The sequence below is a fragment of the Bubalus bubalis genome, chromosome 14, assembly GCF_019923935.1.
Source record: "Bubalus bubalis isolate 160015118507 breed Murrah chromosome 14, NDDB_SH_1, whole genome shotgun sequence".
In the NCBI taxonomy this organism is placed as follows: Eukaryota; Metazoa; Chordata; class Mammalia; order Artiodactyla; family Bovidae; genus Bubalus; species Bubalus bubalis.
Genome location: NC_059170.1, coordinates 7,309,192 through 7,331,735, shown reverse-complemented (window position 1 = coordinate 7,331,735; position 22,544 = coordinate 7,309,192). Strand labels below are relative to the sequence as shown.

The 22,544-nt window shown below is 53.4% G+C and overlaps 1 protein-coding gene across 7 annotated transcripts in view; it reads right to left on the bottom strand.

Moving 5' to 3' along the window:
• The window catches only part of SULF2 (sulfatase 2), a 126,961-nt gene that overhangs the window by 15,167 nt on the left and 89,250 nt on the right, over positions 1–22,544 (bottom strand). For all 7 annotated transcript variants that reach the window (XM_006072283.4, XM_006072284.4, XM_025263329.3 and 4 more), the window contains 7 exons: positions 17,665–17,834; positions 12,413–12,563; positions 10,886–11,061; positions 8,653–8,781; positions 6,471–6,527; positions 5,853–5,982; positions 3,834–4,026 (listed from right to left, as the gene is read on the bottom strand). In XM_006072283.4, the coding sequence (XP_006072345.3) occupies positions 3,834–4,026; positions 5,853–5,982; positions 6,471–6,527; positions 8,653–8,781; positions 10,886–11,061; positions 12,413–12,563; positions 17,665–17,834 (1,006 nt within the window). The remainder of the gene's footprint in view (positions 1–3,833; positions 4,027–5,852; positions 5,983–6,470; positions 6,528–8,652; positions 8,782–10,885; positions 11,062–12,412; positions 12,564–17,664; positions 17,835–22,544) is intronic.

The window sequence follows — 22,544 nt, the reverse complement described above, 5'->3', positions numbered from 1 at the left end:
CTCCCAGGATCCTCTGAGCACACACAAGACAGGGCTGTGATGTCACACCATCCTCACGGGAGGGCCCGAGTCCTGTGAGTCTCAGCTACTTAGATGCATATTGAGTACCACACTCACTATGCCAGCAAATCTGGAAAACTCAGCAGTGGCCACAGGACAGGAAAAGGCCAGTTTTCATTCCAATCCCAATGAAGGGCAATGCCAAAGAATGTTCAAACTATTGCACAGTTGCACTCATTTCACATGCTAGCAAGGTAATGCTCAAAATCCTTTAAGCTAGGCTTCAACAGTATATGAACCAAAAACTTCCAGATGTACAAGCTGGATTTAGAAAAGGCAGAGGAATCAGAAATCAACCTGCCAACATCCACTGCATCATAGAAAAAGCAAGAGAATTCCAGAAAAACATCTACTTTGTTATGCTAAAGCCTTTGACTGTGTGGATCACAATAAACTGTGGAAAATTCTTCAAGAGATAAGAATATCAGACCACCTTACCTGCCTCCTGAGAAATCTGTATGCAGGTCAAGAAGCAACAGTTAGAACCGGACATGGAACAATGGACTGGTTCCAAATTGGGAAAGGAGTATGTCAAGGCTGTATATTGTCACCCTGCTTATTTAACTTCTGTGCAGAGTACATCATGCGAAATGCCAGACTGGATGAAGCACAAACTGGAATCAAGATTGTCAGGAGAAATATCAATAACTTCAGATATGCAGATGACACCACTCTTATGGCAGAAAGTGAATAGGAACTGAAGAGCCTCTTGATGAAAGTGAAAGAGGAGAGTGAAAAAGCTGGCTTAAAGCTCAACATTCAGAAAACTAAGATCATGGCATCCAATCCCATCACTTCATGGGAAATAGATGGGGAAACAGTGGAAACAGTGGCTGACTTTATTTTCTTGGGATCCAAAATCACTATGGATGGTGACTGTAGCCATGAAATTAAAAGACGCTGGCTCCTTGGAAGGAAAGTTATGACAAAGCTAGACAGCATATTAAAAAGCAGAGACAATACTTTGCTGACAAAGGTCCGTCTAGTCTGTGGTTTTCCAGTGGTCATGTGTGGATGTGAGAGTTGGACCATAAAGAAGACAGGGTGCCACAGAGATTGATGCTTTTGGACTGTGATGCTTTCGAACCGAGAGTCCCTTGAACTGCAAGGAGATCAAGCCAGTCCATCCTAAAGGAAATCAACCCTGCATATTCACTGGAAGGACTGATGCTGAAGCTCCAATACTTTGGCCACCTGATGTGAAGAGCTGACTCATTGGAAAAGACCCTGATGCTTGGAAAGATTGAGGGCAAGAAGCGAGGGGGGTGACAGAGAATGAGATGGTTGGATAGCATCACTGATACAATGGACATGAATTTGAGCAGACTCCAGGAGATAGTGAAGGACAGGGAAGCCTGGCGTGCTGCAGTCTGTGGGGTCACAAACAGAGACGACTGAATGACTTAACAATACTGTGCAATACAATCTCTCTCCTCTAAGCATTCATGGCGGGGGCGGGGGGAGGCTTAACTAAATCACAAGTTCTTATATTATTTAAAGATTAGCCAATGTGCCACGTGCTGAAGCAAGATGTTAACTGTGTAATTTAACCTGGAAACCAATCATTTTATTCAGCTGAAAAGAGATTAGCTTAGCAGTTACTAATCAGCTAGTGAGGCGTTATAACGGGGGACCATCAGTGGGGAAGTGCCGTTCGAGGCAGAAGCTGGGTCGTTATGGAGACAAACCAGCTCTTGTAATGAAGGTGTCCTCTGCAAAGACAGGAGGAGACCTCTGAGCCTGCTGCCGGACAGCCATTCTCTAATTAGGCTACAGGGGAGTCTCACTCAGCCTGAAAAAGGATGGGGATCCTGACGCAGACTACAACACAGATGAACCCTGATGCTGGGTGAAATAAGCCAGACAGGAAGGACAGATCCTATGTGATCCTGCTTCTGTGAAGTACCTACAAGAGTAAAACTCAGAGAAAGCAGGGGGGTGGCTGCCAAGAGCGGGAGGAAGGGTGGTGGGGTGTCAGTGTTTCTTGGGTGCCGAGCTTCAGTTCTGCCAGAGGAAGAGAGCTCGGGACGCACGGTGGTGATGGCCGCCCAACACCATCAGGGTCCTTAAAGCTACTAAACTCGATAGTCAGAAACAGTTAAAGTGCTGAGCATCAGGTAGTGCTGATGGTACCACAGCGAAAGAAGAGAAACAACCAGAGTCTCTGATTAGGCTTTGGCTCCCCTTGGGTTAGGGGGTTAGAGCAATGGTGGCCTGGGCAACTGCCCAGCTCCGGAGGGGACATTCTAGCCAGGGGACCCGTCTCCCTGGGACCATGTCCTGGCACCCGCAGCCCGCCAAACATCCTCAAAGCCCAGGCGCATCCTCATTTGAACATTCGGCTGGGGGCATGCTCCCCAGGGGAGGTGACCCTCAGAATGGGGCCATGACCACCCACTGGGAGGGTGCGGCCAGGTTGAGAGGACCTCCCTAGGCGCCTCCCCTGGTCGCTGGCTGCCTAACTTTGTGTCCTTTGGCCCCTGCTGTGGGGAGGTGTGAAGGCTAAGGCAGCTTTTCCACTTGGGGTGGCGGGGCTCTCCCCTCTCCAAAGTACAGCTGACCTTGAGCAAGGCTGGGGGTCATCTGCCTGTAACTCACAGTTAACCCCCCTCCTGCCTGTATCCATGGTTTCTCCACATCCGTAGATTCAACCAACCACGGGTGATGCAGAACTGTAATATTTACTACTGAGGATGATCTGCGTGCAGGGGAAGTGTCGTCGTTCAAGAGTCAACTGTGCAGTGGATTCCTGTTACTCTAGGTGGTCTTGTTCCGTAGCATCACCTTGACGCCGAACTAGCGAGTCGGGAACCAGTGCTCCTGGGGCAAACATGGGGTGAGGTTCCTGCCAGCCTTGGGTCACAGCACACTTGTCAACCATCAGTACGGAACCTTATGCACACTGTGCCTCCATTTTGTCTGTGTAAAGACACCCGACTTCATGCCCGTGTGATTCACCGACACTGAACTCAAGGTGGCAGCCGGAAGCTCATCTCACCCACGTGTTCCCCTCCTTAAAGCACAGCCCAGCCAGCTGGGGCTTGGGGACCCGACGCAAGATGTCAGTGCCTCCTTAGGGCCACTTTAGATGGTGAAGTCACTGCAGAAAGATACGCGATGCCAGGGCCATGATGCTAAGCAGATGGTGGTGCTAGTGGTAAAGAACCCACTTGCTAATGCAGGAAACATAAGAGCTGTGGGCTCAGTCCGTGGGTCAGGAAGATGCCCTGGACGAGGGCATGGCAACCCACTCCAGTATCCTCGCCTGGAGAATCCCATGGACAGAGGAGCCTGGCGGGCTATACAGTCCATGGGGTCACAAGGAGTCGGACACGACTGCAGTGACTTAGTGCGCCTGCATGCAGGTAGACGTGAGGCTGAAGGGCGTCACCTTGGCTTGACCTCATCTGGAAGCCGGCACTGGGGGATTCAACATCTTTTAGCGCTTTGCAGGTGAACCTGTCCAGCGCCTGCCGTGCAGCTGGAGGAATGCTTTGGAAGCACAAATCTGATCCTGGCTCCTCTGCTCAAAGCCCCCCAGGTCTTCTGGTCTCAGAGGGGCTGCACCACATGGCCCAGGGCCAGACCCCTCTCCCCTCCCTTTCTCTTTATGCTCCTGCTCTTCTCAGCCCTCTACACCCTCATCTCCTCTACTCCCTGCCCACCCCACCTGGGGCTGGGTGGATTGATGGTGCGGGGCACGTGGGTTTGTTTGAATGAACAAGTGGGGCTGCCCGGGTGTGTTCCCTCCTCACCCCTGCCGTCCCACTTACTCTTCTTGAAGAGCTTCTTCCGGCGTCCAGCCAGGGTGAGCTGGCCGTCCCCGCTGTCGCAGATGCAGCCCTCGCTGCCCTGCACGTAGTACTTGGGCACCAGGTTGGAGAGGGCCCTGCCCCCAGGCCGCGCGGGGCCCTTGCACTTGTGCAGCTTCAGCTTCCCTGAGGCGTCCTCCACGCACTGCCACTTCTGCAAGACACATGCGGCCTCAGCCTCCCGGGCCTGCTCGCCCACCCCGCCGCTTCCCTGCTCCCTGCTCCCAGCCACCCCAGATGCATCCCTCTTGTGGTCCCAGCTGGACACGGGCTGGTGCCTGGAATGAGCTGCTCTGTGATGGATGAATTCCTGTCCACTGTCAGGGGAGCGGAGAAGTGGTACCCAGGGTGATGCGCTGTGGCTGAGCGGGAACCCAGCCACGGGGAAGCCCCGTAAGAGAAAAGCACTCGGGTTGGAGGGCGTGGCCGGTACACAGGGAAGGGTCCTTCCAGAAGGAGTAGTGAGGCAGGCAGCGGCAGTGGGGTGGGGTGGGGGGTGTGGTCAGCAGGGTGTGACTGCGTCTGCCTGAGGTGGGAGGTGGGTATCTGGGCTGGGATCCTGGAAGCCCTAGAGCAGTAAGTGCAGGGCCTGTGGCAGAGGCCTCCCCAGCTGGCCTTGGCTCCTCCCACCCCATGTGCTCCTTTCCTTTGGGTTAAGCAGTGCGCTTGGATAATCGCTTTCAAAGACAGATCAGGCAGCCCTCTCACTGTCGGGGACTGCCAGACCCCCAGTCTTCAGGGAGAGGGTGGGGATGGGCCAGCAGGAGGATTTGACTACAATCCCAGGGGGACAAAGGCCCCTCGTGGCCTCATTGATTCATTCCCTTGAAGCTCAGAACTGAAATCTGAGCCCTCTGGGGTCTTCCCAGATGGTCAGCTCTGGGAGGCCAGAGCTTTCTGTCCAGGGCTTTCTTCCTGTGCCTGGCAACAGAGGCAGCCTTGAATGCTGCTCCAGCATGACCCAAAGGGCTCCAGGGGCATGGGCGGGTTCCTGATGCCCTCCACGGCAGGGGGAGGGGCTGGGAGGGGGGGTCGTGAACAAATGCTGGATGGGGCAGGGGGAGCCCAGCTGTGAGGACAGGTTGGTGCCAATTCTGAGTCCAGCGATAAGACAGAGCTGCCTGGAAGCAACCTGTGACATGCACCCACCTGGTGCCCTGGCCTTGGCAACCCACGGGTTTATTAAGGAGAAATGGAATGTGGAGGCCCCGGGTTTACTTCCTGTTACTGGTGAGACGGGCTTGCGTCTCCAGGCCTGAGCCAGCATGGGTGAGCTCAAAGTCCCTGCTCGCAGACCGAGGCAGGGAGGCACCTTCTGTTGGCGCCTGGGCCTTTCCAGGGCGCCCCTACCTGCTCCCCCTGCTCATCCGCCCGCCTCTCTCCCCCTGAGCCTCGCCTCGGGCTGGCGTCTCTCTCTACAAGGCTCCGTTCTCACTCCCCGTCCTCTCCAGAGCCCACCTTGGCCTCCTAAGCCTCAGAAAATCAAGTTCAGACTCTCCCAAACTACCGTCACAGATGCTGTTATCTCCAGATACTGTCTGGATTATATTTTCCTTAACATTTCTCTTGAAATCAGCTCGCATTTTTACAACCTAAACTTGTTTATGTCAGAAGGTAATTTCCTGTTGTTCCTATATAAGCGGAAAGCCAGCCACAAAGATGATCTGGGAGAGTGAATACAATGGAAATAGTCATTTAACTTTATAAATACTGTGCAGAGGCCGGCTGCGTCTTTGTTAAAGAGGGATCGGGCAAGAGTCTCAGAGCAGCTAAAGACGCATGTGCACCCATGGGGGAACTTTCCTCTGACTGGAGCAGGATTTTCTGAGCGTTGCCTGGCATCACCCTGGGTGTCACACATCATCAGGGACACTGGCCTGCTGCTCTAAGAAGCAGGCCTGGGCCGCGGTTTGGGGGGGCCCCTGAGAGGGAAGGAGGGACCCCGTCCCACGGCCCCAGGGCCATGCCGAGCATCCTCACCTGCCCCAGCTGCTCACACGCAGTCTGGTACTCGGCGCGCTGACACAGGTCTTTGACGCGCTGGTACTTGGGCAGGAAGTTCTCCTCCTGGGCATCCACCTTGTCGCTGTCCCTCTTGTGCAGCAGTTTGCTGTGGGGCAGAGAGCGGAAGCGGGGCTGGTCGCCCAGCTCTAGGGGAACATGTGGCCCCCCTCAGCCCTGGTGCAGCGTCACCAGGGAGTACGTGCGTCCAGCCGGGCTGCGTCTTCCAATGGTCAGAGACTTAGGAAGTGGGGATTTTATAAGACGCCTCCCAAGTTACGTGAGTTGGCAAATAAACGAAAAAGCATGTACGACATTGTCCAGGCAGGACAAAGCGTGTCTGAAGGGTACAGGGGGCGTCCAGACATAAGTTCCGTATCAACCACAGGGACAGCGAACGGCTTCCTGTGTCCAGGGGGCTGAGGACACAGACTCCCAGCCCCTGGTGGAAGGTGGCGGAACAGCACCAGTCTCCCTCCTGCCCTTGACACTTGTAGTATCGCAGGTGCAGGTGGGGCTGCTGGGCGCTTCCTGGGAGGCACGGCTGGGGTTGCCCGGTGTCGCCCTGGGGCGGCTCCTCCAGACCCCAGCACTCACCCTCTCTCCACCAGGAAGGAGTCCCGCCAGACCCTCAGCTTCTTTTTCAAGTGAAACCTGGCAGGGAGAAAGCACATGTCCATCTTCTCATCAATGCAGGGGGCTCCCGTGTCCCTCCATCCTTCCAGAAGCAGGGATGGCGCTCAGAGCCAGCCTTGATTCACAAGCAGCGCAGACCCCGGGGGCAGCCAGGGCAAGTGGGGGACACACACACGAACACACACACCCACACGGACACACACCCACACAGACACACACCCATGGACACACACACATGAACACATACACGAACACACACACACACACACCTCCCAGCCCACAGCAGAGCTGCACTTCCCTAGAGCCTTGAGTCTGAACATGGGGCAGAACGACCCAGGTCAGTCGCTCCGAGTCACGCGTAGTCGTGTGTGTGCCCCTCTGTGCCTCCCAGGAAGCCCAGCAGCTCCCTGGGCGCTGGAAGAGATCGCTCCCCTTTTACTTCAGCACCAGATGAAACGCTTCTCCTGACTTCAGGTTAATTACCTTGTGTTTGGGGGGATGTTTTTCCCTTTCATCCTCTGTCGTTGGATTTAAGTGTGCATTTTGTGGAGTTTCGAGCTATCATTTCCACTTCCCAGACAGGGCCTCAGGCTAAGAGAACGCTTCCATTCTGCACCCGACTCCCCAGAGTCCTGGCTCCCAACACAGCGCCCCCGCCCTCCCCAAACACACCCATTTTGTACCCTTACAGCTCATAAAACCTCCTAGTCAGAGGGAGGAGGCTCAGCAGAGGTGGTTCCTTCTACAGGACGCTCAGTCTTGGCCAGACAGTGCCCGCCCGGCCCGGCCCCTCTGAGCTGCAGGAGGTACCAGCTGGAGGCTGCGTCCATCAGTGCTGTGGGGCCGTTATCTCGGTGGGCAGTTACACCGATGGCCACTAGATGCCGCTGCTGCCACGCCAGTGACTGCGTCCTCCGCCTTCCTGTCCGACCAGCCTCAGCTCACCTTCCCACCTAGTTTTTGCTCACCATCACCGTATAGTGGGAGAAGGAAATGGCAACCCATTCCAGGATTCTTGCCTGGAGAATCCCATGGACAGAGGAGCCTGGCGGGCTACAGTCCATGGGAGTGCAAAGAGTCGGACACGACTGAGCGACTAAAACAATACCGTATAGATAAAGCTATGGTTTTTCCCGTGGTCACGTATGGATGTGAGAGTTGCACCATAAAGAAAGCTGAGCGCCAAAGAATTGATGCTTTTGAACTGTGGTGTTGGAGAAGACTCTTGAGAGTCCCTTGGACTGCAAGGAGATCTAACCAGTCCATCCTAAAGGAAATCAGCCCTGAATATTCATTGGAAGGACTGATGGTGAAGCTTAAGTTCCAATACTTTAGCCACCTGATGCGAAGAACTACTCATTGGAAAAGACCCTGATGCTGGGAAGGATTGAAGGTGGGAGGAGAATGGGACGAGAGGATGAGATGGTTGGATGGCCTCACTGACTCAATGGACATGAGTCTGAGCAAGCTCTGGGAGTTGGTGATGGACAGGGAGGCCTGGCGTGCTGCAGTCCATGGGGTCGCAAAGAGTTGAACACACTGAACAACAACACTGTTCTTTTGTTTGCCTCCAGGACACCCAGGAATATGTTTCCAATACTATCCGGCATTAGAGCCACAGATCATGGCGATTAAGAGTGTAGCCTCTAGCCTAGAGTCTGGATGCCTGGAGTGGGATCCAGACCTGCCAAGAGAACTCTGACAAGTTACTTGACTGCTCTGGGATTCAATTTCCAAGCTCGGATCATCATAATGCCTACCTCACTGGGTTACTGTGAAGATTAAAATGATAAAATCTGCTTCAAAGCACTCAGAACAAGGCCGGCATACAGTAAGTGCTTAATTAATGTCAGCTCCGATAGCTGTTATTTTTTTTAAAAGTTTCACCCAATTTGAGCTGTGATGGGTCCTCAGCGGGTCACTGTGGCCATATTCTAGCTGGAAAGGTGGACTCTCAGAGAGGGAGCTTCCTTTCCTGCCCCCCACCCCGCCCCCCATGGCAGGTAAGTGGTCAGGATGGGGCGCCCTAGAACCCCAGCTCCTGAGTCTGGAGAAACCCCTGCCCCCCAGACCCACACAGCTAGGCCAGGAGCTCAGACAGTTTGGGGTGCTTGGCACCCTAGCACCCGCCCCGCCCCCTCACCGATTCGCCGGCCGCTCTGTGTCCAGAAGCTTGAGGATGGATTTCCCGTCCATATCCGAGGGGATGTCCAGCCCAGCGATGTCCAGGATGGTGGGGGCCAGGTCGATGTTGAGGACGATGTGGGGATTCCTGAGGGAGGCGGGGCGAGAAGGACTCGGTCACCGGGGCAGTGGTGACCCAGCCTCCCCTGGGGCGGGCAGGCTGGAAAGCTGCCTCCATCATGTCACTGTCCTGCACCCTGGCCCTCAAAGCTCCTCTCTGCACGTTCGGTTCAGCTGAAGCCCAGCGCTCACCTTCCCACCCTCTGCACAACCACGGGGGGCTGCGGTTCACAGGCCCACACCTGGCTGCTTCTTGGCTCTTTCTTCTGCCAGGAAGGCCCTGCCTGCCCCAACTGAATGGAGAACGCTTTCTTTTGAGACGCACTCCAAACTCTGGACCTTCCCCTGGACTCTTCTCTGAGCCTCTGATGTGAACACTGGCCCCCTCGCTGCTCCTGGAAGGCTGAGCACAGCCCAGCCTCTGGGCCTTCGCCCTGGTGTCTCCTCTGCCTGGAACGTTCTTCCTCCATGGCCCCAGCGAGCACTCTCACCACCTCTGGTTCTTCGCTCGACGATTACCAAAGAGGCCGATGACAGACTAAGTGGCCCCGAGATCCCCAGGCTCTAGGGTTCACAGCCTTGTGTGACCCCCTCCCCTTGAGGGTGGGCCAAACCGACAGAACAGGCAAAGGGGGTGGGATGTCAGACCAGGGGGATGTCACGTGACCCACGCCTGTCCTAGCCGTCCCTCCCTCACTTCCTTTTCTCCCCTGGTTGGCTCTGAAGACCTCCTTGCCACAAGTTCACCCCCAGAAAGGATGCCTGGTAAACACTCTGGGAAGCCGGCTGTGTGGGCTCAAGTCCTCCGTCTGCACCTGAACAACCCCTGTGCGTGGAGAGATGGGTCCTTCCCCAGCTGAGCCTCTCTGGGTTTTGAGTCCTAAGAAGCAGATCACAGACTCTGAGGCTGACCATTGGGTTCCAGTTCAGTCCATCTTCTCTTTCTGAAAGCAAGTAATCCTAATGACTCTAATGGTCACAGATTCTTCTCAAATAAGGAAAAACATTGACAAGTGTCAGAAACCTGGTTTTGAGACAAATTCCAGCTCCTCTCTTCTGTGCTATGTAATCTCAGGCAATTTAACCCGAGCCTCTGTTTGCTCGTGTTTAAAACACGGATAACACTCACATCTATCTTAGAGGCTTGTTATCATGCTTAACTCAGTTACCTGGATAGAAGGTGCTTAGACCAAAGCCTGAAGAATCACGCTGTATCAACACAGCTATTATTATAATAGCTATGATTATAGGTGGGGACCCTGAGATCCAGACAGGGAGGGACCCAGTAAGGTCGGCAGAGGACGAGAGATGAGGCCGGACTACAGCTCACACTGCCTGCCTCCTGGAAGCTCCACCAAACCTCCCAGGCGGGGCAGGAACATCTCGGTCCCAAGACGTTGCCCTTTCAGGAGGAATCCTGTAGCCGAGTCAGTGTCTCCGTGCGTTCAGGGCTCGGACGGAAGTCTGACCCGATGAGCACCAGAGCGGTGACAACATGCATTTCAAAAGACCCTTCGAGTTGGTCTCCATAACATCCCGGCTGACCTGAGGAAGCTGCAGCTATGATTACTGGCCTTTCTACCCCTCCCTGCCCCAGACACGACGTTTTTGCTGCCAGGACGTGTCATTTCAAAGGTTAACCCACAGGCACAGCTGGCAGAGGGGCCACGTGGCCCTCGGGGAAGGATGGGGGGGAGGCTGGTTCCCTTAGCGCTGTCACTGAGCTGGCCCCGCTGACCTCAGCCTGGGGCCCCTCCCCGACAACTGCCAGGCCCACCACCAGTCAGGACAGACAGAAGTCGAGGTGGCATCTCCACGAGCTGGTGGGGACACAGAGTCCGGCTCCCTGACTCTCTGGCACAGCGCCCACTACGAACAGTCTGTTTTCTCGGGTGCTAACAGCCCTGGCCTCCCCTTCCCCAACAGAGGGGACGGTGATGATCAGAACCCACCCCGGGTGACATCACTGCCCCTTCGCTTGGCACCCAGGCCCACCTGCCCACATCCTGTGCTCCCAGGGGAGTGGCCAGGGGCTGCCCGCTGAGTTGCCTGCTGCTTGCCCTTGTGGGTGCTAATGAGCCTGGAGGCCTCCCCGGAACTGCGGGGTGCTGGGGGTGGGGTGATGCACTTACAGGGAGCCAGCCTCCACGTTGGGGCCCCTCACGTAGAATGGGACCCTGATGTCGAACTCGTAGGGCATGGACTTCCCTTTCACCAGTCCGAACTGGCCAATGTGGTAGCCGTGGTCGGCCGTGTACACAATGTAGGTGTTGTCCAGCTCGCCCGTCTCCACCAGCATGTTGTAAATCTGAAACGCAGGCAAGGCGGTGAGGATGTGGGGAGGGCCAGCGGGCAGTGGGCACCTGGCCTGCTCTGCCCTAAAGGGGAGATGTGCTGGGGTCTCAGGCCCTGTCCCTCCCCTGCTTCAGGTCTTCGCTCAACTGTCACCTCTTGGTGGGGCCCCTGGGACTGACCCAGGTGTCACTAGGGCCTCCTCACCTCCCGTCCCCCTTTGCTTGCCTTCTCAGCACTTATTTGTGGACTGTGTCTCCCTGCGTTAGCATGCAGGTCCCATCTGGGTGGGACTTCTGTCATTTTGTTCCCTGCTGGGTCCTGTGTGTGCTGGAGCTCAACAGATGCTGTGGGATGGATGGATGGATGAATGAATGACTGGCCCAAGGCAGGAGTCTGTGACCCACAACAGAACTTTCTGCGATGCAGGCAATGTTAACACCTGTGGCATGAGCCACATGTAGCCACGTGTAGCCACGTGTTCAGCACTTCAAATGTGGCCAGTGCAACTGAGGAACAAAATTTTAAATTTTATTGGGAAGTGACAATGTTAGTTGCTCAGTGGTGTCCGATTCTTTGTGGCCCCATGGACTGTAACTCATGGTAGGCTCTTCTGCCCATGGAATTCTCCAGGCAAGAATATTGGAGTGGGTAGCCCTTCCCTTCTCCAGGGAATCTTCCTGACCCACAGATCGAACCCAGGTCTCCTGCATTGCTGGCAGGTTCCTTACTGTCTGAGCCACCAGGGAAGCCCTTACTGAACTTAAGTAGTCATGGATAAATTTAAAAATACATACCCAGGCAATGGAATATTTTTTAGCAACAACAAAAAAATTAAGTACCTTCAAGTGAATCTTGAAATCATCGCACAAAGTGGAAGAAGCCAGATACAAAAAAGCCACATATTGTACGGTTCCTTTTATACAAAATGTCCAGAATACGAATTCACAGAGACACAAAGTAGATGAGGGACTGCCTAAGGTGGAGGGGTGGGGGCTGGTGGTTTGGGGTGATGCTTAAGGGCTGCAGGGTTTCCTTCTCGGGGTTGATGAAACTGTTCTAAGGCCAACTGTGGATCGTACAACTCTGAATAAGTGAAAACCCACTGAAATGTATGCTTGAATCGGGTGAGCTGTGCGGTATGTGAACTGTGCGGCATTCTCCAGAAAGCTGTTAAAAAGCATATGTAGCCACACGTGGTTGCTGTAGTGGACCAACCAGAGCTGGAACAGTTCCCCAAGTACTGGGGTTCCCTCTGGATCACTCAAAGCCGTTTCGGGGTGCCTCTCCCTTCTGCCCGGTTCCATTCCTCTCGCGCTGACGATGCTGGGGGTGGGGCGGGGAGGGGTGGGAGGAGGGCCGCCTACCGTCTCCATGGAGTCGTCCACCGACAGGAGGGTCTGCAGGCGCTTCCGCTGCAACATGTTGGTGAACTGCATGTGGATGGGCCTCATGGGCCCCGTGTAACGCAGGATCCAGTGCTTGTCGGGGTTGGGCGCGTAGTTGTAGCTTGGGGTGCTGGTGGGCAGACACGCATAGAGGTCAGAGCAGGCCGCGGGTGGGGGTGCCCCCCAACCTCCCCACCCCAGTATGTGCTGGGGCTGCAGCCCAGGCTGAAACCTCGCCCCTCTGGACGCCAGCATGTCGGGGGCTCTGCCCTAGGTTAGGTCAGCATCTCTGTGTGTGGGGCATGCACGTGGGAAGACTGGGGGGGACACAGAGACAGGTGACCTGGAGGCCCCCGGGGGGACCGTCCCTCCCATCTCAGCCCTGTCAGCACGCCGAGCGCATCAAGGCCGACCTCTCAGTCTGTGCTGGGCTGTCTCCTCCCTCGAATTTGCCCACCTTCCTTTGTACAGGAGGAGAGAGGTTCAAGTTGAGAACCACCCACGGGCACAGCACCCAATTCTAATTTAACAGCACTGCATTCATTTTTCAGCTGCATTGGGTAGATGGCGAGTGCCAGTTATCATGGCTAATTAAGGTGTGTCACATGGAATTTCCTTTTGAAATAGATTTTTTTTTTTTAAAGGAAATTGGTTAAAAAATTCGGTTAATAATAGTCCGGCAAAACTGTGAGAATGGCCTGAATGTATACGTTTGGGACAGGCCGTATTCTATGACTTGTCACAATTATTCTTCCTGTGTGGTTAATCTCCCATTTTAAAAAAGAGGAAACGGGGGTCAGAGGAGTTCCGGGACCTGCCCAGTCTCACTGAGTGACTGGTGGAGCCACTGGGCTCCGAGACTTCTACTGTGGGGTCAGCTGTGCTGCTCAATGATAAACGAATAAATACAGGATGATCTGACCTCGGATGAGCGCTGGCTGTGTGCTGGGTGCACAAGGAAGGCTCCATTTATATCATCTCATTTAATATTCAGAACCGCCCTAGGCACTGGGGCTACTTTTATTCACCCTGAGTGAGAAACGGAGACTCGCGGCCCAGTGAGGGGACGACCTTGCCAAAGGTAGAGCTGGGGGCTGAGCTCACGAGTGGGAAACCCCACAAGGCATGGGTGCCCCTCGCAAGGGGTCTGATGATACTGGAAGGCCAGGGGCTGCTCAGATCTTAGTCCCCTTCCCTTCCCCAGGCAAAACTGCAAACAGAAGTCAAGCTTCCTCTCCTTGAAGACAAAAACTTTTCAAGAGGGCTATTAAGGGGGGAGGGCTGAGGGGGTCGGGGAGGGGATAAGGGTCACAAATGTCCTCCCTTCCTCGGGACCTCAGCCCCCTCAACTTCAGAGAACTTTCCGGGGTGGAAGGGAAGACCCCGCAGCTCACGGGAGCCCATAGTTATGGAGATGGTCGCTATGTAGACGGAGTGAGTCACAAGACTCCTTCTGGACTTTGCTTTTCTGGCCGGTCTCCTGCTGCTAAATCTGCCCCGGCTCCTTCGATCCTGAGGAACGAGGCTTGCCCTGCCGGCCGGCTTAGGGCCTGACCAACGTGCAGAACATTCCCAGGGGTGAGCCCACCTCCCGCACCAAGGGGGGCTGCAGGCTGCAGGAGCAGCAGAGAGAGACGCCCTCAGGGCTGGTTGGTGGTTTGGGGAAATTGTTCCCATGGCCCCAGGGGCCCGGATTCTGGATGCAGTTCTGAGCAATTATCCCTGAATCTGTTAGATTCTAAGGGGCTGGTGTCTGCCTTGGAGAACAGTGAGGGGTGAGTCTGTCAAGAGTCTGCTTTCTGAAGCCCCTTCTCTGGAGACGGCTTTTGGAGCAGGATCTGGGGTCCTGCTTAGGGCCAGGCTCTCCCTGCTCCCCTGGGACGGGGTCACATTTTCACAGGAACCCAGCCATCTGCTGAACAAAGAGGCGAAGCCCTCACCTCTGAAAGAATCCGAGGAATGTCTGCTTGTCCAGCCTGAAGGACAACATCCCCTCTTCTGCCGCCCCTTCCAGCCCCTCGCTCCATGTCTGGAGGCCTGGCCCCACCCCCACCCCAAGATGCAAGCCTGGGCCTGGCTCCCTTGGGTGATGGAAGGAGAGACCCATGACCTGGTCAGATGCCACACTCCTAGGAAGCTCTGGCTGCGCGCGCGCGCGCGAGTGTGTGTGGTGTGTGTGTAGGTGGGTGGGTGTGTGTGTGTGGTGTGTGTGGTGTGTGTGTGTGGGGTGTGTGTGTGTGTGTGGGGTGTGTGTGTGTGTGGTGTGTGTGGTGTGTGTGTCTGTGTGCGCGCCTGTCTCTGTACATGCATGTCTGTATGGCGGTGTATTTGCATGTTTGTGTGTCTGCGTTTGCATCTGTGTTTATGTGCGTCTCTGTGTTTGTTTTTGTGTATCTGTGTGTGTGTGTATGCTTAGATCTTTGTATCTGTGTGTTTGGGTGTCTGTTTCTGTGTATATTTGTGTATCTGTGTGTGGTGTGTGTGTAGGTGTGTGTGTGGTGTGTGTGTAGGTGTGTGTGTGTGTGGTGTGTGTGTGTGTGGGGTGTGTGGGGTGTGGGTGTGTGGTGTGTGTGTGTGTGGTGTTTGTGTGTGTGTGTGTTGTGTGTGTCTGTGTGCGCGCCTCTCTGTACGTGCATGTCTGTATGGTGGTGTATTTGCATGTTTGTGTTGTCTACGTTTGCATCTGTGTTTATGTGCGTCTCTGTGTGTTTGTTTTTGTGTATCTGTGTGTGTGTATATGCTTAGATCTTTGTATCTGTGTGTTTGGGTGTCTGTTTCTGTGTATATTTGTGTATCTGTGTGTGTGTGTGCGTCTGCATATGGGCCTGTGTGTACATGTCTGTGTATCTATTTGTGTGTCTTTGTGTCTGTATCTGTGTGTTCTGTGTATGTGTGTGTGTGTGCGCACTGGTGTATTTGTGTATGTGAATGTGTTAGTCGCTCAGTCGTGTCGGACTCTCTGCAGGTCCGTGGACTATGGCCCACCAGGCTCTTCTGTCCGTGGGATTCTCCAGGTGAGAATACTGCAGTGGGTTGCCATCCCCTCCTCCAGGGGACCTTCCCGCCCAGGGATGGAGCCCGGGTCTCCGGCACTGCAGGCAGATTCTTCACCATCTGAGCCACCAGGGAAGCCCAGTCTGTGTGTACATCTGTGTGTATCTATTTGTATATTTGTGTCTGTATCTGTGTGTGTGTTTGTGTGTGTCTGTGTGCGTCTCTGTGTATGTACGAAGCTGGGGAGGGTGGATGGGGCCCTGGGCAGGTGCAGTGGGACCGCACTGCAACGAGCAGCATTTGCCAGAACCCAAAGCCCAGCAGAGAATGTGACGCAGGCTTGACGGGGTGAGAGTCTGACAGGGGCCTCATGATGGAAAGATCTGGAACTCCGACCTGAGGGCTCTGGCCCCTCCTCAGCCCCCTGACTGTTGTAATTAAACATCCCAGCTGCAGAACTTTCTGGTTTGGAGGTTTGTTTTGAAAATGATTATACCCCAGAGATAAGAGAGCCTTCCAAACACACTCCTAATAAGGTGCGGGGGGCGCTCTGGGTAAATAATAGCAGGCGGTTGCTCATGTTCAAGTTCTATAATTTTCATTTCAAAGGGAAAATAAATGAGCAGGCGATGTCAAACAATCTCATCACGAAACTCCAAGGCTGCTGAGGGCGGGGCGGGGTGCCAGCACCCCTTTTAGAGGAGACACTGCAGAAGCCAAGCGAACCATCACCCCACTCCACCCCACGGCAGGACTGAGCTGGCCTCACACTCCCTCGGCAGAGGCTGGGGGCAGGAGGCTGGCTCCCAGGCGGGAGGAGCGGGTGGGTGGGGCCACCAGGTCAGCTTTGCAGAGAGGCGGTGCTGCTGTTCTGGGATGTGCTTCGTCCTCACCTGTCCAGCTCTCCTTCCCAAAGACCAGGGGCTCGGCTGACACGCTGCCTCACCCTCCAGGAGCCACTCTGGGTGCTGTCAGAAAGGAATCACAGCGAGTGGGGCGAGGAGGGCGGATGCGTTCTGATAGTAAGGAAACTTAAACACCTGGAATATTCAGGCGGGCTCCAAACTGCCCTGCCCTTGTCGCCCCAATGTCAGAGTGAAGGTTTGCTGAGCATCACGGCTGAGCAGGGGTGGTTTGAGGCAGAGGAATGCAGAAGATTCCAGAAAGATTTTCTAGCCTGCTCAGGAAGGAGGACTGGAGAGGTGGGCAGAGAGACGGCAGACAGGAATGGGGGCCAGATGTGAATCTGAGCTCTGCTATTTACCAGCTGTGTGACCTTAGGGAACTTACCTCACCTCCCTGACAGGCAGCCTCCAAGACAGCCCTCAGTGGCCCCCAATTCTACCGTGAGTAGCCGCCTCCCACTGGTCTGTGTGATGAGTAGACTATGGTAGAGATGGTGTGTCCTTTTGAGATCAGGTTATAAAAGACTGCGTTGGCCGTAGGTCAGAGGCAGCCCTGTGCATGAGCCCCAGGCAAGCCTCAGGTGGTGGCACCCCAGCTGACATCTTGATTACATCCTCTGGAGACCCTGAGCCAGAACCAGACAGGTAGCCCCCAGATTCCTGACTCACAGGTACTGTGAGATGCTACACACTGGTGTCCTAAGTGGTTCGATTTCAGGATAACTTGTCATGCAGCAATAGATAACTGATACATCAAGGGTCACTGGGAATATTCAGGGATTCAGTGCAGAAGATCCCCTGGAGAAGGAAATGGCGACCCACTCCAGTATTACTGCCTGGGAAATCCCATGGACAGACAGTCCAGGGGGTCCCAAGAGTCGGACACGACTTAGCAACTAAACCACCACCATAGGGCTTAGAACAGAGTCTGCCGTGGAGTCAATAGCTTATACAGGCTGTAGACATATTAGTAGTCTGATGAAGCTATGGACCGCTTCTCAAAAGAATGCTTAAAAATGTGCAAAATCAAACACACGGGATTGAAAGGAAACCTATGACACAGGTGTACACCCGAAAGGCAGTTCTAGCCACAGATCTCGGTGAGAGGATGTGGGTCCCACGTTAACCACTCTTGACGCCTGCTTTGGGTTGTTATTACTGGATCTGTATTCCAGTTCTCCAGAGATCAGCTGTGTGCTCCTGGGTTCTTTAAACCAGGAGGATTAGAGAGAAGAGGCAGCCTTGTCTCCATCATTACATCATTGTGACTGAGCCTGACCCTCCCGCCTTTGTGCCACCCAGTAGCTCTGGAGGCAGTGCCCTGACACTTACATGTGCTGAGATGCATTAGGGAAGAGGCTTGAGTACTGGGGGGCTGAGTCCTCAGGACCGTGGGGGGCTGCGTGGCTGATGACCATGAGCACAGGCCTGTGCGGGTACATCTTCTTGGACGTGCGGAAGAAGCTCACGCTGTCGTTGGTGATCAGGTCTGTCAGGTAGTCCTGGGGGCCGGGGAGAGGCGGGAGAAGGTGTGAGGAGCCGGGAATCTGTGCTGAACACCGGGGATGCAAAAGTGACCAAAACAGACAATCCTTGCCCTCCTGGAGCTGCTGGTCTGGGGGCAGACATGCAGTGAGTGATGAAGTAAAACAGGGAATACAGACAATAAGTAGGCAAGCAGAACAGGGAATGTCAAACGATAACACCTCACAGTGGAGGAAAAACCCTGAGAAGGGGGTAGGGAGGATGGGAGAGGAATTGCAATTTGTCATTCATTCATGACATATTAAAATAATAACACTACGGAGTGCTTATGGCGTGCCAGGAACTCTTTTGGGTTTACATGTCAGATCAGATCAGTCGCTCAGTTGTGTCCGACTCTTTGCGACCCCATGAATCGCAGCACGCCAGGCCTCCCTGTCCATCACCAACTTCCGGAGTTCACTGAGACTCACGTCCATCAAGTCAGTGATGCCATCCAGCCATCTCATCCTCTGGGTTTACATGTATTAGCTTGTTAATTCTTACGTAGTCCTAGAAAGTAGGTGTGATGATAAGCCCTGTTTTCCAGAACAGGAAAATGAAGGCTCAGAGAAGTTAAGTGAATCGGCCAATGTCACACAGCTGATAAATGTTGCAATCAGGCCTCCTGAGTCTTGGTCCCTAAGCCTGAAGTCTTTTCAAGGCCCTAGGGATTGAAGTGACTTAGCAGCAACAGCAGCAGCAGCAACAGGGATCCCATTGTGGAGGGTGAATACATGCCTGCAATGCTGAAGGGTCTGTCCTGGGGGCAGGAGCAGATGAACATATAACCAAAGAGTTGAGATGGTGATGAGCAGTGACAGAAGGAGGAAATAAGACAAGATGTGACAAAGAGTAATTGGGAGCTGGGGCAATCAGGGAGGGCCTTTCTGAGGAGATGATACTTGAGCCGAGACCTGAGTGGCAAGAAGGAACTGGGCATGGGAAGATCTCCATCATTGGAGTTCACTCTCAGCTGCTTGCTGGAATCCTTAAGGGAGCTTTACTACTGTCTGGGCCCTCTTCTGGTTTAGCTGCTCTGTGGTTCAGCCTGGACACTGGACTTTTAAAAAATCTCCCCAGGGGACTCGAATGTGCAGCCAGGAATGAGAATCACCGATCTGGAAGAAGACCATCCCGGCCCTTTCGCGCTCGGTCTCCTCCTGGTCAGCTCTCTGGTCGATGTGCCCTCCGGGCTCGAGTTGGCCTCGGCTGGGCCGAGCCGCCAGACGGACCCGCTCTCTGACGTTTGCATTTTCTTTTCAGATGAGTCGAGCTGGTTGGCTTGAGGTTTGTGTGTGATGAGTGCGTGCTTTTGCCTTTTGTTTCATCGTCACAATATGAATGCGTATTTCTAACGTGAAGGTCTTTATTTGTCCCATTGTTGAACGTTGTTTTTGCTGGAAGAGTCGTCTGTCGTCCGACGTCGGGGTCCGGGTCACAAAAGGGGTTTCTCCTGGCACACCCAAAGAGTGGTGACAGGGACAGGGACAGGGACAGGGACGGGGAAGATGGCGAGTTATTTCTCGGGGCGGGGGGTCGCGCCGCCTGATGTTGGGGACAGCAGATGCAAGGGCTCTGAGGCAGGAACAAGTGTGGCTTGTGTTCAAGGAATAGAAAGAGGATGAACAGTCAGCAGACAAGCAAATCGTGCCACAAACACAGGCATGCAGTAGCGGCTCCAGAACAGTGAGAGCCACTTAGATAAGCGGGCAGGAGGGTGGATGAGTGGGAACGTTATGGACAGGAAATGAGGGCTTTAAAAGCTCAGCAAAGAAGTTGAGATTTGTTTAAGTTCTTCCTGAACTTGGTAAATCTTTAGCTGCTGATTTCTTTGGAAGGGAATGAATTCTTAAACATTTACCCTGTGCTTCCTAGGAAGCAGCTCTGTCCAAAATGATAACTTTCAAAAAGGGATATTATTTTACAAGAAAAAAGGTGAAGAAATGGCTACGGTTTCTACCCTTCTACCATTGTACCCTGTACGAAACGCAAACACACTCCCTGGGCTCCTATGCCTCTAGAGACACACACCTCCAGGGACACCCGTGGACTGTGTCTCTGTGCACAGGACGGACCCTGCACCACGGTGACCAGCAGTAGGGTGGTGACCAATGACCCTGCACTGCTTCCATTCTGTGCAGTGCTGGGCAGACATGAAAAGGGAAGTAGATCTATAGTGACTGAGGTGGAGCAGTGTCCAAGATGTACTCTTAAGGGAAAGAGCAAACTACAGAGTCAAACTTCAGAAAAGTTTATTTATTTATATTTTTTTTGTGGGAGGAGTAGGGAGGAGAGGAGAAACCAAACCCCTACCTTCATACGCTTCTCAGCACTAAGAAAAAAATTCAGAAGGACAGATCCCTAAGTGCTAACTGGGGACCAAGATAAGGGGAGAGAGGGGAGAAAGTCACTCGTTACTTCATGCAATTTCCCTTGAAACATTTTGGGGAGTAAAAAAGGGTCTTATAAAAGGGCCCTGTATGGAGAAGGAAATGGCAACCCACTCCAGTAATCTTGCCTGGGAAATCCCATGGACAGAGGAGCCTGGTGGGCAGAGAGTCAGACACGACTGAGGGAGGGGCAGGCACTCGCTGGAGGCCCCAGAGCTTTGGATGGTAGAGCCAGCACCGTGGCTGAGGACTCCCGGCTCCCAGGCCTCTCTCACCAGATAGGAGCGTGGAAAACTAGTCTAAAATACGCCTGAGGGCTTTCCTGGCGGCTCAGTGGTAAAGAATCGCCCCCCTGCCAAAGCAGGGGACGCGAGTTCCACCCCTGGTCTGGGAAGACCACACGTGGCAGAGCAGCTGAGCCCATGCATCACAGCCACTGGGCCGGGGCTCTCGAGCCCAGGAGCCGCAGAACAGGTCTGTGGGCACCAGAGCCCATGCTTCGCAACAAGAGGAGCCACCGTGGTGAGAAGCCCACACCCCCCACCCCCCACTGGAGAGCAGCCCTTGCTCGCCACAGCTAGAGAAAAGCCCACGCCCCCCCCACTGGAGAGCAGCCCCTGCTCGCCGCAGCTAGAGAAAAGCCCATGCAGCATGAAGAGCCTGCACAGCCATAAATAAAATCATTAAAAAACAACAAACAAACAAACAAAAATAAAAATAAAAGGGCCCTGTAGAACACTACATAAAAATAATTTTCTTCTATATGATATAAATCGACAAGCTGCTGCTATAGCTGCATTTCAAAAATGGGTCCAATACCAGTCCCTTCAGATGGTGACTTTACACAAACTTGACAAGTGAATAATGCATTTAGCAAGGAGCCTGGTACCGGGGGAACCCACAAGGGACACTGGCTCTTATCGTTATCAGACCTTTGTTCCACTGACCTTCATAGCAACTTTGTGAAGTGGACACCATGCCCATTTTACAGATAGGAAAACCAAGGCCACAAAACTAATAAGCAATTCATTCAGAGTTAGAACCCAGGCCTTTGTGTTGTTTTGTCTGGTCCACCTTTTGTGCCCCGACAAACAAAAATATTACTGGGAGGAACAGATGGTGGTTTACATCAGGTCTTAACAAACCTTTTCTGTAAAAGGCCAGATGATAAATATTTGAGGCTTCATAGGCCAGAAGTCTCAGTTACAACCACTCATTCTGCCCTTACAGCTGCAGCAACAGCAGAAATGAACGGGCATGTCTAGGCGGCAGTAAAACTTTATCCACGCACACTAAAATCTGAATTTCATATAATATTCATGGGTCATGAAAATCGCTGCATTTTTTATTTTTTCCGGCGAAGTCGACATGGAAAAACCATTCTAAGCTCAGGGTTGTAGCAAAGCAGTTGGCAGGCTGGGCTTGACCCAAGAGCTATAGTTTTAAGAATGGATTTTGAAGCCTGATGGCCTGGGTTTGAATCCTGAAAGTGAAAATGTTAGTCACTCAGTCATGTCTGACTCTTTGCGACCCATGGACCACAAGAATCAAATTCTCCAGGCAAGAATACTGGAGTGGGTGGCTATTTCTTTCTTCAGGAGATCTGCCCAACCCAGGGACTGAACTGGGTCTCTGCATTGCAGGCAGATTCTTTATTGTCTAAACCACCAGGGAACATTCCCCTTCGAGCTGTGTGGCCTGGTTCCTTCACCTCTCTGGGCCTCAGTTTCCTCATCTAGTGATTAGGGAAACTAACAGCAAATCGCTCACAGGCTCTGGTGAGAAACGCACAGGTTAATTCATATACAATGATTCCAGCGGTATCTGGTGTGTGATACCCTCTAAAGGAGGGTTAGCCATTATTCCTCAGGAATCAAGCATTTTCCTTGTGAAAATTAAAACAGTACAAAGTTTGATAACCTCTCATCTCCACGTCCAATCTTGGCCTCTTTAGTCTCCTACTGAGAAAGAAGTATCTTTCCTGATGTGTTGTTATGTATGTTACAGTTGCTTTATGCATCTTTTTACATGAATCCTATTATCCTGTGTACATTCATTCATCCAACAAACACAGCAGTGGACAAGACTAACACTCCTGCCTTCATGAGCCTTGTATTCAAATAGGAGGACGGTTAACAAATGAATCCGTGATATACACAGGTGTGGCACATCCATGGTGACGGGGGGTGGGGTCGGCGTAGGGAGGTGCCCAGTACACAGGGTGGTCTAGGAAGGTGACATCTGACTAGGGACCCGGAAGAGTCCTGCAACTTGCTTTTCCACCAGTCCTTACATCCT